The sequence below is a fragment of the Barbatula barbatula genome, assembly GCF_947034865.1.
Source record: "Barbatula barbatula genome assembly, chromosome: 20".
In the NCBI taxonomy this organism is placed as follows: domain Eukaryota; kingdom Metazoa; phylum Chordata; class Actinopteri; order Cypriniformes; family Nemacheilidae; genus Barbatula; species Barbatula barbatula.
Genome location: NC_136783.1, coordinates 18,173,156 through 18,188,996, shown reverse-complemented (window position 1 = coordinate 18,188,996; position 15,841 = coordinate 18,173,156). Strand labels below are relative to the sequence as shown.

Sequence of the window (15,841 nt, the reverse complement as noted above, 5' to 3'; positions counted from 1 at the left end):
TGTTGTGACATGTCAGTGTGAAGGTATTTTTATTCCCGTGCTTGATTGATGGCTTGCGCACATGTCAGAATGTATTTACTTCTTTCCCTTCAGGCACTCTGGAGCCACACCTCTCCGCGTTGCTGTGGGCGGCCATGTTGGTCTCGCTGGCCATTGTTATAGTTCTTCCCCAGCCTCACGGGATCAGGGCGCTCATCGCCTCCACCATACTGCGCCTCATCTTTTCGGTCGGCCTGGAGCCCACCCTGTTCCTGCTTGGGGCTTTCAATGTGAGTGTGTGTCTTACCTCAGTCCTCTGCCAAATCTCTGAGGGCCAGAAGTGTCGCTGAAGGGTAGCTCGGTGTGTGTTGCATTGAGGTGTGGCGTGCGTCACTGGTGGATTCCACACGACCTTCCCAGTTCTGTGTTAAAATGAACTTGGCCCCCACTATAATTCCTGTTTCTCATCATTTGCACACCCTGGTTACATGCTGACCAACCAAACCCTGAACCCTAACTAACATTTAGTACACTCAACACTTGCCAATAGCTAGTAATGTTTTTTGTTGTCACTTAAAATTTGTTTACTCCCTTTAAGAACAAGCTGACAAACACCTGACAAGCTGTACAGTTTGTACAGATAGTCTGTTTTAACTGATAGTCTGTTTTAGTTGTAGTTGTTTTGATTCCATTTGCAGTTACCTTAATTAGGTTGTAGTTGTTTTACTTAGGTTGTGGTTATTTGTATTGAGTTTGTAGTTGTTTTGTATTGCATACAGTCACTTTGATTTGATTGTAGTTTTCATTTAGTGAAAACTTAGTTTGTAGTTATTCTGGTTTAGTATATAGTTATTTTGGTTTATTTTGATATTGTTATTTTTATTAAATTGTTGTTTTGTTTGTTTGTTTGTACTTATTTATTTTGATTCAATTTGTTGTTATGTTGATTCGGTTTATAGCTATTTTGATTTGAAGTAATTGTAAAATCAGATTGTATTTATTTTAATTAGGTTTTAAGTTATTGTGACTCAGTTGATAGTTATTTTGATTCAGTTTGCACTGTAGTTACTTTGATTCAGATTTCTCTGTAGTTATTTTGATTCAGTTTGCACTGTAGTTATTTTGATTCAGTTTGCACTGTAGTTACTTTGATTCAGTTTGCACTGTAGTTTTTATTTTATTCAGTTTGCACTGTAGTTACTTACTTTGATTCAGTTTGCACTGTAGATATTTTGATTCAGTTTGCACTGTAGTTAATTTGATTCAGTTTGCACTGTAGTTATTTTTATTCAGTTTGCACTGTAGTTACTTTGATTCAGTTTGCACTGTAGTTTTTATTTTATTCAGTTTGCACTGTAGTTACTTTGATTCAGTTTGCACTGTACATATTTTGATTCAGTTTGCACTGTACATATTTTGATTCAGTTTGCACTGTAGTTAATTTGATTCCGTTTGCACTGTAGTTAATTTGATTCCGTTTGCACTGTAGTTAATTTGATTCCGTTTGCACTGTAGTTAATTTGATTCTGTTTGCACTGTAGTTAATTTGATTCCGTTTGCACTGTAGTTAATTTGATTCCGTTTGCACTGTAGTTAATTTGATTCCGTTTGCACTGTAGTTAATTTGATTCCGTTTGCACTGTAGTTAATTTGATTCCGTTTGCACTGTAGTTATTTTCATTCAGTTGGCACTGTAGTTATTTTGATTCAGTTGGCACTGTAGTTAATTTGATTCCATTTGCACTGTAGTTATTTTGATTCAGTTGGCACTGTAGTTATTTTGATTCAGATTGCACTGTAGTTATTTTGATTCAGATTGCACTGTAGTTATTTTGATTCAGATTGCACTGTAGTTATTTTGATTCAGTTTGTAGTTATTTTGATTCGGTTTGAAGCTGTTTGATTTATAACCTTTAGTTTGAAATAGTTTGAAGTCACCTTAATTTTGTGGTAGTTATTCTGATTTAGTAGTAGTTTTTAGCGTTAAATTTGACCAAAACTGATTTCTAAGTCAAATCCAGTCTTCAGCGCTTGGTATGATTTACATGTACCGTGTTTCTTCTATTTTTAGGTTGGCAATAAAGTGATTTTCCTGATGAGTTTCGTAGGAAATCGTGGTACATTCACGAGAGGCTATACGGCGATGATATTGGATGTGGAGTTCCTGTATCATCTGCTCTATCTCATCATTTGCAGCCTTGGAGTTTTTGTTCACGTCTTCTTCTACAGCTTGCTTGTGAGTAAAGCACACACCCACAACACATACCATCTTTTACACATGTGTGTCACTTTCAACTGTCACACTTTCACCCACATGTATAGTGTATTCACACACACACTCTCACGTTACTCTCCGTAGCTCTTTGACCTGATCTACAGAGAAGAGACGCTGTTGAACGTCATCAAGAGCGTCACCAGGAACGGCCGCTCCATCGTTCTGACCGCTGTACTGGCTCTCATCCTGGTCTACCTCTTCTCCATTGTGGGATACATCATCTTTAAAGATGACTTCATCCTGACCGTGGACAGAATATCTAATAAAACTTTGGGTGAGAATGCTTGTAGAGGTCGAACATTGTTTTGTCTTTGGTACTTCACATAGCAGATGGACAATGTGTTGCCGTTATATGCCACTGTATGGGTTACTGTATATACATCTAGCCGGTTATTTCCCAAAAGTCTGGGTTATATTTCCCCCCAAACCAAAAAAGGAATACATTTACGTTTTGTTATTTATTACTGAAAATTATATTAGTGTTATACAAAAAAACATAAAATTATTCTGATTATACCATTTAAATTTAAGTATTTATTTTTTATTTTTATGGTAATATTTGTTGTACTGTATTTCATTGAGATTATTTTTGTATCTATTTTTTTATTTATATTTCTTAATTTAATTAAAAATATAATTGCAGATTATACAGATCTTTATTAAAATTATAGGGTGGGATAGAAGTCATACACACTGTCATTGCATCCAGATATTCATTATGATTCACACAGAGCTTCTGTTGAAGACTTGCTTCAGGCATTTCACAAAACATAGTGTTATGTACTGTAATAAACATTTGCATGTTAGGACAGCGGGTGAGACTGTTTTCTATTCGATAAACTTCCATTATTAGAAAGATAATGGCAAAAATATACTTTCGTGGGGTTTAATCTAAATTTGGGGTCAAATGTGGCTCCATTGATAGAGCAGAAGTAGCACCAAGGCCATGCATTTGTGTTTTCAATAAAATACATCAATCTAAATGTCATGTGACTTGGACGTGCTACATGAGGTTCAAATACAGTCCACAGTCATCTGAGGACACACACACTGCTTGCTTAAGAGTTACAATTTGTAGCTTTTAATTTGTCGTTTTTCCATTCAGAGCATTCTGCCAGTAAGATGGGAGAGTTCCTGGCAGGCGCTGTGTGTCGGAAAGAAGAGAATTGCTCTACAGAGACTGTGATGGATGGTATGAACCCCATCGCCAACGACTCTCTCTCACACACACACAGTTTGGTAAATCTAAGTAGAATAGTTGGGCATAAGACAAAGAAAGCAGAGACTCGTTGTCCTCAAGGAACCATGCTAGGTCATGGGGGGGTGATGGGGGGGTCAGAGGTTAATGACAGTCAGGCTCTAACAGTTCAGAAGACTCAAGCTGGCCCCGGGTTAGAGGTCAGAACCGTATAATTCGTATTTGCTGGTGGGTCTGTGAGTAGTGCAAATGTAATATGCAAGTCTGGTTTAATTTGATCAGTCAGTTTGGACCGTCAGAACCATGTGACGGTTAATTTGTAACACCAGTGTGTTTAGTTTGTACCGCGACTGTGTCAACTAACAGAGTCTGAAACTATGAATGATGCCTGTGCTAGTTTACAGCGAAAAGTTGGATCACAATATGATAAATTGTGACACTGGGGACAGATTTGCATGGTTGTGGCGATGTAGTGTGTGAAGACTTTGCGTAGAATATGTGCCAGACATAAAGAGGACTTTGTCAGAGAGGAGTTTGTTTTTGTTTATTTGCTTAAACGCTTCTTGACGTTGTCGTTTCCTGCAGCTGTGGGTGTGCAGCCGACTACAGGCGTGATCGAGGATAAAGAGAGGACGTGTGACTCGCTTCTTATGTGCATTGTCACCGTGTTGAGCCACGGCCTGCGGAGCGGCGGCGGAGTCGGAGATGTTCTGCGAAAACCATCTAAAGAGGTTCAACACTGTTTATATCAACCACACTGAGACACAAAAGCATGAAAGAGCTTCGTAATGCGTAAACATTTTAAGTCACATTTCACACTTACTCTTTAATATTACATTGCAGATTGTTATGACAAGTGCACATCGAACAGCTTGGTTTCCTCAATCTGAGACTTACTTTCTTGTTTCTTGTTAAATCTGCCGCTGAATGTTTGTTTTTTATCAGTTTGGTGGTTAAAGGTCGCTTGCAGACTAAAACCACACGACTGAGTAGTAGAAAGTTACACATGAAGCTCAAAGGGTTATTGACGCTACACTGCACCTATATTCGTTATTGATCAGTTGCGTTAGTGTTTGATCTTCTCACATCATCTTTCACTCTCTCCTCTACAGGAGCCTCTGTTTGCAGCCCGTGTGATCTACGACCTTTTGTTCTTCTTCATGGTCATCATCATCGTCCTCAACCTCATTTTTGGAGTCATCATTGACACCTTTGCTGACCTGAGAAGTGAAAAACAGAAGAAAGAGGAAGTGTTAAAAACGACCTGCTTTATTTGTGGTGAGTGGCCAGGTTGGGTATAAATATTCATCAGTCTTTGCTTAGATGATGGCAGTATAAATAAAGCTTCATACACTAAAGAATTTCAACCGGAAATCCTGTTCTTCTGGAATTTAAATGTTCCCTTTCATCCCAAAACAGACTCATGTTTAGATCAAATGTTATTCAGATGTTTAATAGATTGTTCACCCAAAAATAACAGTTATCATTCATTCACCCTCGTGTCATTCAAAGCCGGTATATGACTGCGGATCACAAAGGAAGAAATGTTTCAGTGATGTGTATATACGGAAATCAATGGGGTCCAGTCAGTGTTGTTTGGTTTCCAACATTCTTCAAATCATCTTCTTTTATGTTCCGCAGAAGAAAGTCATACAGGTTTGGAATGACATGAGGGTGAGTTAATGATAGATTCGTTTTTTTATGCCCAACCAAATGTAAACTTCACACAAATCCAGGAAATCAAAGCCAAGATGAACTATCGCTTGATCTCTCTCTCTCTTTCCCCGATATGGTCTGATGCGTGTGTGAATGCATGTGTAAAATACGTGCTGTCGGTCAAGTGACGCTTTCTCACATTGTTTACTACCCAGTCACGCATCACAAAGTGAATTCATGATCGTCACAAGATTACCTCCGTTCGCCCATAACATTCACGTTTGTAAACAAACAGTTTCCCTCGGCTTTAACTTCCTCTTTCAGATTGTACAGTTTTCATGACACAACACCCCAAACAAGAAACGTGGACCACTAAGGTCTACTAAACGGTTTTGAAGGATTTCCACTTGTTAAAATAAACTACATGGAGCTTGTTTAGATCTCACCGTAAACAAAATCCTGTTTTTAGACAATTGACAGATGCACGGCATGTCACATCGAGATCACTGGTAATCTTGATCTTCTTAACTGACCTCAAAAACAAACAGCCACCGCTAATGATGGTGGTTGATACTAAGTGTTTATTTTCTCTACAGGTTTGGAGAGGGACAAGTTTGATAATAAAACAGTGACGTTCGAGGAGCATATAAAGGTGGAGCACAACATGTGGCATTACCTTTTCTTCATAGTGCTGGTGAAAGTCAAGGACTCCACTGAGTTTACGGGGCCCGAGAGCTACGTGGCCGAAATGATCCGGGTAAGAATCCGATTTTCACAGAGGAGAATGGACGCAATGACCCTTGACTAAGAGGGACAGCCAGCTTGGTTTATATTTAAGTGAATGTTAAGTTGCAAGATGGATACGGTTATCTGTACTGATATCTTGAAGATCTTCGATTGAACTGTGTGTTTATTTATTTTATGATCTCAGACAATTCAGCTGAATGTTTTCTCAGACTAGGTCACTTTAAGGAAAGCTTAAAACGACAAAACTCATTGTAATAGAACAACCTTCTATTACCAGTATGCATAAACCTGTATAAACCTGTGCACGGTATCTAGCGTTTGTCAGGTGACAGCTATTGTCTTGTGAGGAACTGAGGTCATCATAAGGTAACGTGAGCCCTAGGGCCAAAGTCACATGATGAGAGGAAGTTAGCCAATGGTGTGCTGCTTTGGATCAGCAGTTGTGTTTACCTCTGAGGATATTTTTATTCAAGAGCAGATAAGGTGTAAAGAATGCAACTGAGCGTCTACTTCTACACACAGAAAGGGAACCGCATTTACAATCACAAGGTTTTTCCCCTCTGGTGAGATAAATATGACTTATATCAGATTTCCTCAGAATTAGGCTTTTTCGAGGAAAAAGCCACATCCTTATACTGTATGTAAAAAGGAAGGAAAGCATACTTCGGAAATCATACAGTACATTTAAAGGGACAGTACACCCAAAAATGAAATTTCTGTCTTCGGTTATTCACCCTCGAGTTGTTTCAAATCTGTATAAATTTCTTGTTCTGATTAAACAAAAGAATGTAGGAAAGCAAACAGTTCTGGGGCAGTTTGGACAACCATTGACATGACTATGGTAGTTCAATGTTGGCCAAGAACTGTTTGGTAAAACAGTAAGCACAAGCAAATATCTTTCTCTGTGTTCATCAGAACAAAGAAATGTATATAGATTTGGACCAACTCGAGGGTGATTAAATGATAACAGAATTTATATTTTTGAGTGGACTCTTCCTTTTAGATCAAAATGAACCGACTGAACCCCAGTGATTCAGACTGCTTTGAAGAATCTGGGCTTTACCTTTGGGAAAATGGAGAACTTATGCTATTAAACCAAATTCCTAACACTAAATCTCTTGAATTACCCCAAACCTTTAGCTTTGACTTACGTAATGACAACTTTGTGACCTCGGCTTCCTGCGGGTCGGCAAAGCTTCTGTTTGCCTTCAGAGTCTTAAGACTCAGATGGGTCTGAAAATGGCTTGGAATGTGTTAATTCCTAAGAAAAGCCATAACAACACACACACATTTAGTCTGATGACCCAAGAAAGATGAGTTTCCCTTGTGTGTGTGTGTGTGTGTGCGTGCCTTTGCGTGCATGCTTTTCTTTGAAATATAATGTCATCCCTTTTGCCCATGCGCTCAGGTCACTTCAAAATCAACATTACTTTAACAACTACAACAAACTGGTGGATGAATACCAGCGTGTACCAGAAAGTTCAACTGAGTTGAAATAAAAAACAAAGATGCTTTTTAAAATCGATAGCAGTTGTGTTCATGTGTTGTTTTTATAGGTTGTGATCTCTTTAGACGTTTATTGTGATTGCAATGTGACGAATATTTTAAGGAAAGAGAAGTGCTCAGGAAAGCCCCTTCTCCACCAGCGGTTGCCGTCCTGACGCAGATGGTGCTGCGGTGGGTTTCTGATCCGGGTGTCTTTTTGGCCCTGTTCCTGACCTCAAGTGGAGCGTTTCAAGAGGTGACACGTGGTCTTGCGAGAAATCACCTGACTCGGGATTAGCTGCTCATGAGGTCTCCCAAAAAAATGCCCTGAAAACAAAGGGTAGCGCAGTTTGTGATGCATCCGTATTTCACAAAAGGTTTTTCGAGCTTGTCACTGGCCTGTGGGAAAGTGATAAGAAAACCAGAGGAACATAACTGTCACAACCATCCGAGCTGGTTTTTCATTGTTGGTTTGTGTGCACATACACTAGACTAACATCTTGAGTTGCGCCACGTCTGCAGTGATCGTTGCATATTTAACATGTCTTGTCCAGTTAAAATTGGTTCAGCTTTTGATAGAGTAGACAATGGATATAACAATGGACTGATATAGCATGCACATTGGCAACAATGAGGATGTTACAGTAATGGTAACACCTGAAATGAAGACGGAGACAATCAGGTGCATTTACAGTCGTGCATTTGGACGATGCTTTTATGCAAAGGGATTTAAAACATACATTTCCTCGTGTTTGTGTCTGTTCTCCAGGAACAAACCCTTGACCTTGATGTTGCAAGCAAGCGGTACCACTTAAGCTACCATATACAGTGTTGCTACTGTAGGTAGAGCCCCTAAATGGAACCGCTAAAGATTCCCTTCAGCTTTTTTCCCTGTGCACATCATTCAAAGCTCGGTGATGACGACAGCCGTAACCTGCGTCTTTCTATGATAAAGCGTTTATAGTCCTGTTCAGAACCGATGCTGTTGTTGCTCTTCAGACCACAGAGCATCCTGTCTTAAATATGTGTGTGTGTGTGTGCGCGCGTGGGCTCTTGCGGTATTAGTAATGAAATTCGCACTTCCCTCGTTTCCATTTAAGCAGCAGATACAGTTGAATTTGATGTGGCTTAGGAACTCACACATTTACTGGCAGTGTTGTCAAGTGTAAACAAAGCTTAGGAAATAGAGGTTTTAGGGGGGCTTGTTCGGACATGCGAACGTGCACAAATAAAAAGCACGAACTAAAACAACACTAGAGGAAAAAAAGAGCGAGCTAAAGATGCTTTTTTCCATTGTAACCCCTAATAAAGCCAATGAGTGCTGTAGTTAATTTTCGACATTTTTGTTTTTAAAGGGAATTTTTTATTCATAGAAATAGTTGTAGTTCTCGTTTCTGTAGAAGTTGGACCAGAGGAAGTGAGTATTTCAGTGTGGGATGTAATGGAGACGAGTCACTGATTCGCTCCATTTATTACATGTATAGCTTTTTATATATATAGCTTATTGTATTTTTTTGTTTTATCTGTAAAAATGTTCACTTTGAATTAACTTTTATTTTTATTAAAGTGTCAATGTACTTTTAACAGTTACTTGAAAAACTGCGCAAAATCCTTTGTGCAGAGAATTAAGTGAATCCTGCTAGTTGTTCTTTCGGTGTCGTTTTTATTGCTTTGCTTTGTTTTATTTCTTTTTTTATAGCATAGCTAAAAGTTTTCTATCATCCATGCAATAGCTCATTTTATTTCTTATTTCTTAAAATTCAGGAGTGTTGGGTACACACAGGCTTGTTTGGCTGATTTTATAGGGGATGGGGTTTATGCCGCCGTAGTGTCGGAGGAGCATTGATACTCTTGAACAATGTGGGTGAATCCATAGATTTCAACAGTAGTCCACTCTGTGTGAGGCCCGATAAGATATAGCGAAACGTGTCTGTATGATGACGATGACAAAACCGCTCGACAGCTGGGCTGCTTGCGCTGTTTGTGGGCGGAGGTAAACACAAACCTCAACATCTGTGGCAGCAGGAAGTGAACACACACACACACACACTCCTCTCTCATTCTCAGAATGACTGAGAGCATTACCTGTGATTTTCCCCTGCGTCTGCCAGACTCGAGTGTGTGCGTATGTTGCCCATCCATCTGAGATTTGACAGAAACAGGAAACTTCGACCTCTCTCACTTGTGTTTTGTCACGACCGCGCACACACGCAGACATGCATGTGGGTAGCTGAAAAAAGGTCTTGCCACTTAAAATGTGCATGAGCTCATTTTAAGGTTGACGTTTAAATGTATATGGGTAAGTGTGTATTATTAGATGCGGTGACTGATCAGCAATTACATTTTAGAAAATGTTACATAGACAACAGTTGGTTAAACACACAGACAGCAATTTTTATCAAATTTTAAGATGTAGTCACATTTCTTTTTGGCCTATTATAGTCCAGAATTAAGTAATTTGGGGTCATAAAAACTTTGCAATAATAACAAAAGTTAATTTTTTACAAATAAAATGAGCGTTTAAAAGAGTTTCTTTACCTTACCTTATAAAAAGGATTTATAAGATAAGTTGAGCTGTTGCGTACAATTCATGGGGAAGTCAGTTCAGCGCCATTTCACTTCAACCCAGGTAAAGAAAAGTATGCAAAGTAACTTGCAGTTTTATGTTTTAAACAGAGGTGGCGATAGACAAAGATAGAGAAGTTAAAGGTTACAACCTTAAATAATGATACATGACTCTTTTGACTTCCTTATTGCATGTGATAAAGACACAAGTCATTTGTTCTTAAAGTGTTCACAAATGCTCTAGTTTGGGCTTGCCTGTCTTTAGGCCAAATCATTTGTGTGTGTTTGTGTAAGTAGGCCAGCTTTAGGGAAGATTATTGGAGAAAAGAATGTTGTGGGGTGTCTTATGGCCATCGCACAGCTCTTATCCCGACAGCATTCTTTACAGCGACTATCACTTTTTCCTTCCTGCTGTTAAAATGTCCGTCCTTATTAGGAGCTGCGTCTGACCTCTCCCATCAGCCAGAAGTCAGACATTCCACAATCCTGTTTGGCGCTCGTAGACTTCCACCTCTGTCTCTGATCGCTGGCTGGTTTGTAAACATCCAGAGATATTGGGACAAGAAGGAAATATATATTTTTTGCTTCAGTCTATTTGAAGATTTCATCGTGGTTGCTAAGGTGTTCCGAATGGTAGTTAGCATGTTTCTATACGGTTGCTAGGGTGTTACTGCCCAAAGCGTTTGGTCCCTAGATATGGTTCAGGGACACTTGTGCTTGACATTCAACAGAATTGTATTATTTTAGCAGGCAGCACAAAAACAATCCTTGAGTGGATGATATATTAGGCCACAGTTACAGGACAGAAGTATGACGAAATCAAACATGTCTTCATTCGAATATGTTGTTGTCATTCCGTCAGTGAAGTTCCCGGATGATATTTCACTGATCTGTTATCTCCAACAGAGGTCATAAAATATAATTCCTGAAAGTCTTAAAGATGTGATCAGACAGTGTTGTTAATGCGCTTTATTAAATTAGTTCCTGTAATCTTAAGTGTCCCGTCAGGAGACACGGTAGATTCCCGCAGTAAATAATCACAGGCCTGTTAGATACAGAGCTTGAAAACATCGAAGACTATCTGAGGCCGTCCGAATCCTCATGTGACTTTGATATTGCTGTAATCAGGTTACACGTGGGGAATTTTGTCTGATGTTAGTATAAACATACTTGTTGAGAGCATGACAAGGAAGGAATGAACACAAAAGAGGACATGACTATAAACACGCTATAATTAAAATGTCCAGTTTGAAGAACACTTTGTGTCAACGGGTTTGTGTGACATCAGTGGTAGTAAAATCAATCATTTTTTAGGAAGTTTGCGAGTACACTTTATTTGACAAAGAATAATAACTTTCGTTTAACCATAACAAACAACGCATTATGGTTAGAGTACACCAAAAGTCCAATGTGTGACATTTTTTGTTGGATCTATTGACATAAAGGCAATATAATATCCATAACTATGTCTTCATAGGTGCGTAAATACCTTTCATAATCTAGCGTTATGTTTTTATTATGTTAGAATGAGCTATTTCTATCTACATACACCGCGGAATTCATCATGTTGTTTCTACAGTGGCCCTAAACGGACAAACAGCTCTACAGATCGTGTTTCGTAAATACGTTATCTCCTACGGGAAAGAAGTGCCATTGACAAACGATTTTGTCATTTCTAATTTGATCGAACAGAGATATGTGACCACGTGACATTTAAATGTACATTCATCATTTTTATATTCATCTGTTTTAGTGATTTGAAGCGATTGAACAAAGTCGCTCAAGTCTCGTTTTTCGACAGGAGCACAACTTGGATTGGTTCCCACGGATGCGAGCCATGTCTCTGGTGAGCAGCGATGCTGAGGGCGAGCAGAATGAGATCAGAAGCCTTCAAGAGAAACTCGAATCCACCATGAAGCTCATCTCTAACCTGTCAGGCCAACTCACCGACCTAAAAGAGCAGGTAAATGGCAAAGTCTCGGAGCTGATCTCAGCACATCTCGTCCAAAGTGACGTGACTTAGCGCTAGACCAGTTCTTCACGCCCGGGTGCGGATGAAGCGTAGTTTTGACCTATTAAGCCGGATGACGGACATGGAACGCTCATCACAACAGGGTGTGAGTGAAACCAGGGTTCGAAGGCTGGTCTGCACAAGTCCACAACTTCTAGACGGTTCAACTAGACCAAAGGGCAATGACTCATTTCATTTTCTCATTGTATTTCTGCCCTCAGCTCGTGGTATTTAAAATGATCTTTCAACTGCGTCACGAGCCCAAGTGTTGTTTCACTTTTATTCAGCGCGTATTGTCGTCCAGACAAAGTTCTGCGAACTCGTGCTTTTTTATTTCCACAGATAAACAAGCAGATGTGTGCGATAAAGCGGGTCTTGTCTTTTTTTATTCGGTGGAAAGATGCGTAGTGCAAATGTCGATTTCTTGTAAATAGTGTCGATGAAGACCAGCATGAGGTGTGAATAAAATGGGAAGTGTCTAGAAGGAAGTTGATCCTTTTTTTGATACTCGAGACAGGGGAAGAGGTCACGGTTTGGCTAAAACAACGTAAAGAGGCTAGTGAAAACCAACTAACTTTCACTGGATGATCTGAGCGATATAGCGTTTACACGTGTCTCTCCTGGTGTATAGATAAGTGTAAAGAAAACACTCGAGAGAATGAGTTGTGTATACTTTTTTCTATTTTGTGCATAAATCTACGAGGCAACTAAATTGTCAGTCCATCATTTCATAAGATATAATTCAGCAAGTTTGGAGTTGAAATGTAAAAAACATAATGATGCCAAATAAGTCATTTTCATAACGGATTCGAACCAATACCCATTACTATGTACTACCATTCAAATATACATGTGTATATAGCAACTAAAGTTTATTTTTGGTTATCATTGATCTTGTGTATCCATGTGACCTCCTTTCCAGTATTCCATCATGTGACCTGCATGAGGGTCCTTATGATGAAGGGATTCAACAGTGTTTTTATGCTAAAAAAGGATCCGATCCAAAATATGGGGAAGATCCCATGATAGATCTCATGGATTTCATCTCGAGACAGTTGAATTATTCACATGCATTACAAATCCATCGGAAGCAAACAATTTAACAGCTCCTTATATGGAGGCACATATAGCAGGAAATGAAGCGTGCAATTCCGCAAATGTTTAAAAATGGTTTGTTGAGTCGAATGAGAGACTTCCTGTGGACACAGACTTTAATTTATATGACAGCGAGCTGTTGCGATTCTGGCTCACTTTCGCAGTTGTTGAGTCAGAGTAGGGGATTTCTGTACAGACGGACTGAATTTCGTTGGAAGTGTCTATGTGAGTGTGTATCAAGTGCTTTGTGGCTCGGTTGCACAACATTGCATGACACGGTCCAGTTGCTCCATTTTTATATTCCAAGAAGCTTTTTCATAAATCACCTAAAACACACTAGACACTCTTGAGTAATGAGTTTATAACCAAGGCAACATCATAGGATACGTGAGACGCGTTACCGCATCACTACGTCTGATATGTAGGTGATACAAACCGTAGGAGAAGATACATTTTTAAAATATGAATTTAATTACTATGTATTTCAAATAATTATATAAAGTTTTGGTTTTAATGAACCAGGTTTGAAGAAAGTATTGTTTTATTTATCTGGATTTACAAATACATATATCCTGTTAACTATATATTTATATATGTAACTGTACATTTAGGATTTAGAACTGTGAATATTCAGATTCACCCATTTTATGAATGAATACACACCACATTCATGCGTGTGGTGTTGGTGGGAGAGAATCATGAAGCTCGTGTGTTTTCTGGCGGATGATGCACATCATGTATCCTCATTTAAAACTAGAATAATTTGTTATTTGTTTAAAGTTAACTGTATGTCTAGCTTTTATAACTATATCCAGATGTATGTGTATTGTTATGTGTAAGTATGTATATGTTCGATTTACACATCGACGTTGGAGAGTGAGTTAAAGAGAGATTTATAACCAGACGAAACCCAATAACACTTGCGTGTTTTCTGACAGATGACAGAGCAAAGAAAACAGAAACACAGGATCGGTCTTTTGGGACACCCGCAACACATGAACGTCAACCCTCAGCAGCCCGCCTGAGGCCAAGTGTCCTACAGCCGTCTTCTGCAGACATCACATCAGACTTTGTGCGTGTGTGTGTGTATGAATGTGCGTGTGGAAAAGACACATTGTCGCATTACAAATACAAACTCCTACCGTCACGATCCATTTGAGTGCCAAATGTTATATTGAAGTAAATTACACTTGGCTTCCACAGGGTAAAGCAGAGCTACGATAGGTAAACCGCACGACTGAGAACGTGTGCGGTCTGTAGATGCTGCTTGGACATTGTTTTTTTTATTGACCCATAACAGTATAGCAGTCAGTATTTGATGTTTATTTTTGTATTTTGTGCAATATTAATAATATGCAAATACACTGATCTGTAAATTATGTCGTAAAGGGCCGATGTGGAAAATGTTATTTCCTTTCGTTTTGTTCTTTTGCTTTGATTCTAATGAAACTCATTAGAGACCAAGTACATGTAGGAGTTCTGTTTGCAAAGTCTGAAATACCGTATATATAAATCATTTATGAAAAAAGCCTTTTCATATTTATTTAAATTTATTTATATCAAAATAAAAAAACAGATAGGTTGTTGTTGTAAGAGTTTGATTCTCATGGATGAAATCTGGTTTTGTTTGTTATTGAGCATTAATATAGTTTTTATTAGCCTTTTCTGGATTTATGACCATATATTGAGTATAATGAATACACTTAGGTTAAAAACTGTTTAGGCTGGTCAGGTTTGTGTTCAAATCGAACGTAATTTATGCACTATTGAATAACTGAACCCATAGCATTCCTATCATCATAGAGTCATCTTAAGTGTGCCTGTCCATACGTTTTGCATCAAAAGGTGTAGCGCACAGTTTGAATTCTTACTGGGAAAAGCAATCAAGTTTTCTAGACTCCTCTGTAAATTGTCTAGAAAATGTCACCTTTTAGCTAAAAATTAAGGTAATTTTATCATTTTTTCCCTTTATTTTTATTTATCTTGTAATACGTATATATGTCTGCCGGGTCTTTGCTTTTACAGAGAGATACATTTTCATATCATCCTAATAATAAACACCACTGTTACTGGAAAATGACCGATTGAATAGATAAAATAAATATTCAATGAGATTGTAAATTAATTTAGTGATATTAATAAAATCTGTATTTCTTGTTGAAAGGATCAGAGATGTTTTTTATGTCTTTAGTCAAAACGCTGATCAACTGAAAATCTCCCTTGATGCCATCAAGATTAACAAGTTGTGCTTTGACCACCCATGTTTCCACTAGAGCAAACTTTTCAATAGTGGTTAAATAACCATTTAGGGTTACAAATAATTTAACATTTTGTTTTTACTGTACATTTTATTAATATGGTTTATTATTCTGCAGAACAGGCAGACATGCGCTGATGCTGATGACATTCCTTCTAGTTTGTCATATGACAATGCCTTCTTCGTGCAAAGGAAGTTGAGTTTATGAAGAATCTTTGTAAAGCCGACGGTCCTTCTCGAAAGAAATGCACTTTGACCTCTCATGCTGATCTGCAAAAGAGGTTAAAAAGCTGTTTATTTGTAAAACACTAGGGTATAATAAGTTGGGTATAATCTTGCTGTTGTGTGCAAAAGTGACATAAGTGTCAAACAAACATCATAAAACACTGAATTATTGATGCTTGGCGTTGCACAAAAGCTCTCTCTGAAATCCCCCTATCTGAAGTGCAGCATCAGACTGAAACCTTCCGCGAGTTAAGTGACATTTGTAAAATAAAATAAACCAGTGCACAGGGAGGAAAATATGACAGGACCATCATCAGCTTCATAAGAAATGAAACTCTTCAAGTGTGA

The 15,841-nt window shown here is 38.5% G+C and overlaps 1 protein-coding gene across 4 annotated transcripts in view; it reads left to right on the top strand.

Moving 5' to 3' along the window:
• Positions 1–15,176, top strand: part of itpr1b (inositol 1,4,5-trisphosphate receptor, type 1b) — a 92,576-nt gene extending 77,400 nt beyond the window's left edge. For all 4 annotated transcript variants that reach the window (XM_079482950.1, XM_079482949.1, XM_079482951.1 and 1 more), the window contains 9 exons: positions 94–269; positions 2,051–2,215; positions 2,339–2,528; positions 3,360–3,446; positions 4,038–4,183; positions 4,565–4,730; positions 5,705–5,865; positions 11,707–11,868; positions 13,950–15,176. In XM_079482950.1, the coding sequence (XP_079339076.1) occupies positions 94–269; positions 2,051–2,215; positions 2,339–2,528; positions 3,360–3,446; positions 4,038–4,183; positions 4,565–4,730; positions 5,705–5,865; positions 11,707–11,868; positions 13,950–14,036 (1,340 nt within the window). In that variant the 3' untranslated portion in view covers positions 14,037–15,176. The remainder of the gene's footprint in view (positions 1–93; positions 270–2,050; positions 2,216–2,338; positions 2,529–3,359; positions 3,447–4,037; positions 4,184–4,564; positions 4,731–5,704; positions 5,866–11,706; positions 11,869–13,949) is intronic.
• Positions 15,177–15,841: the final 665 nt, after the last annotated feature.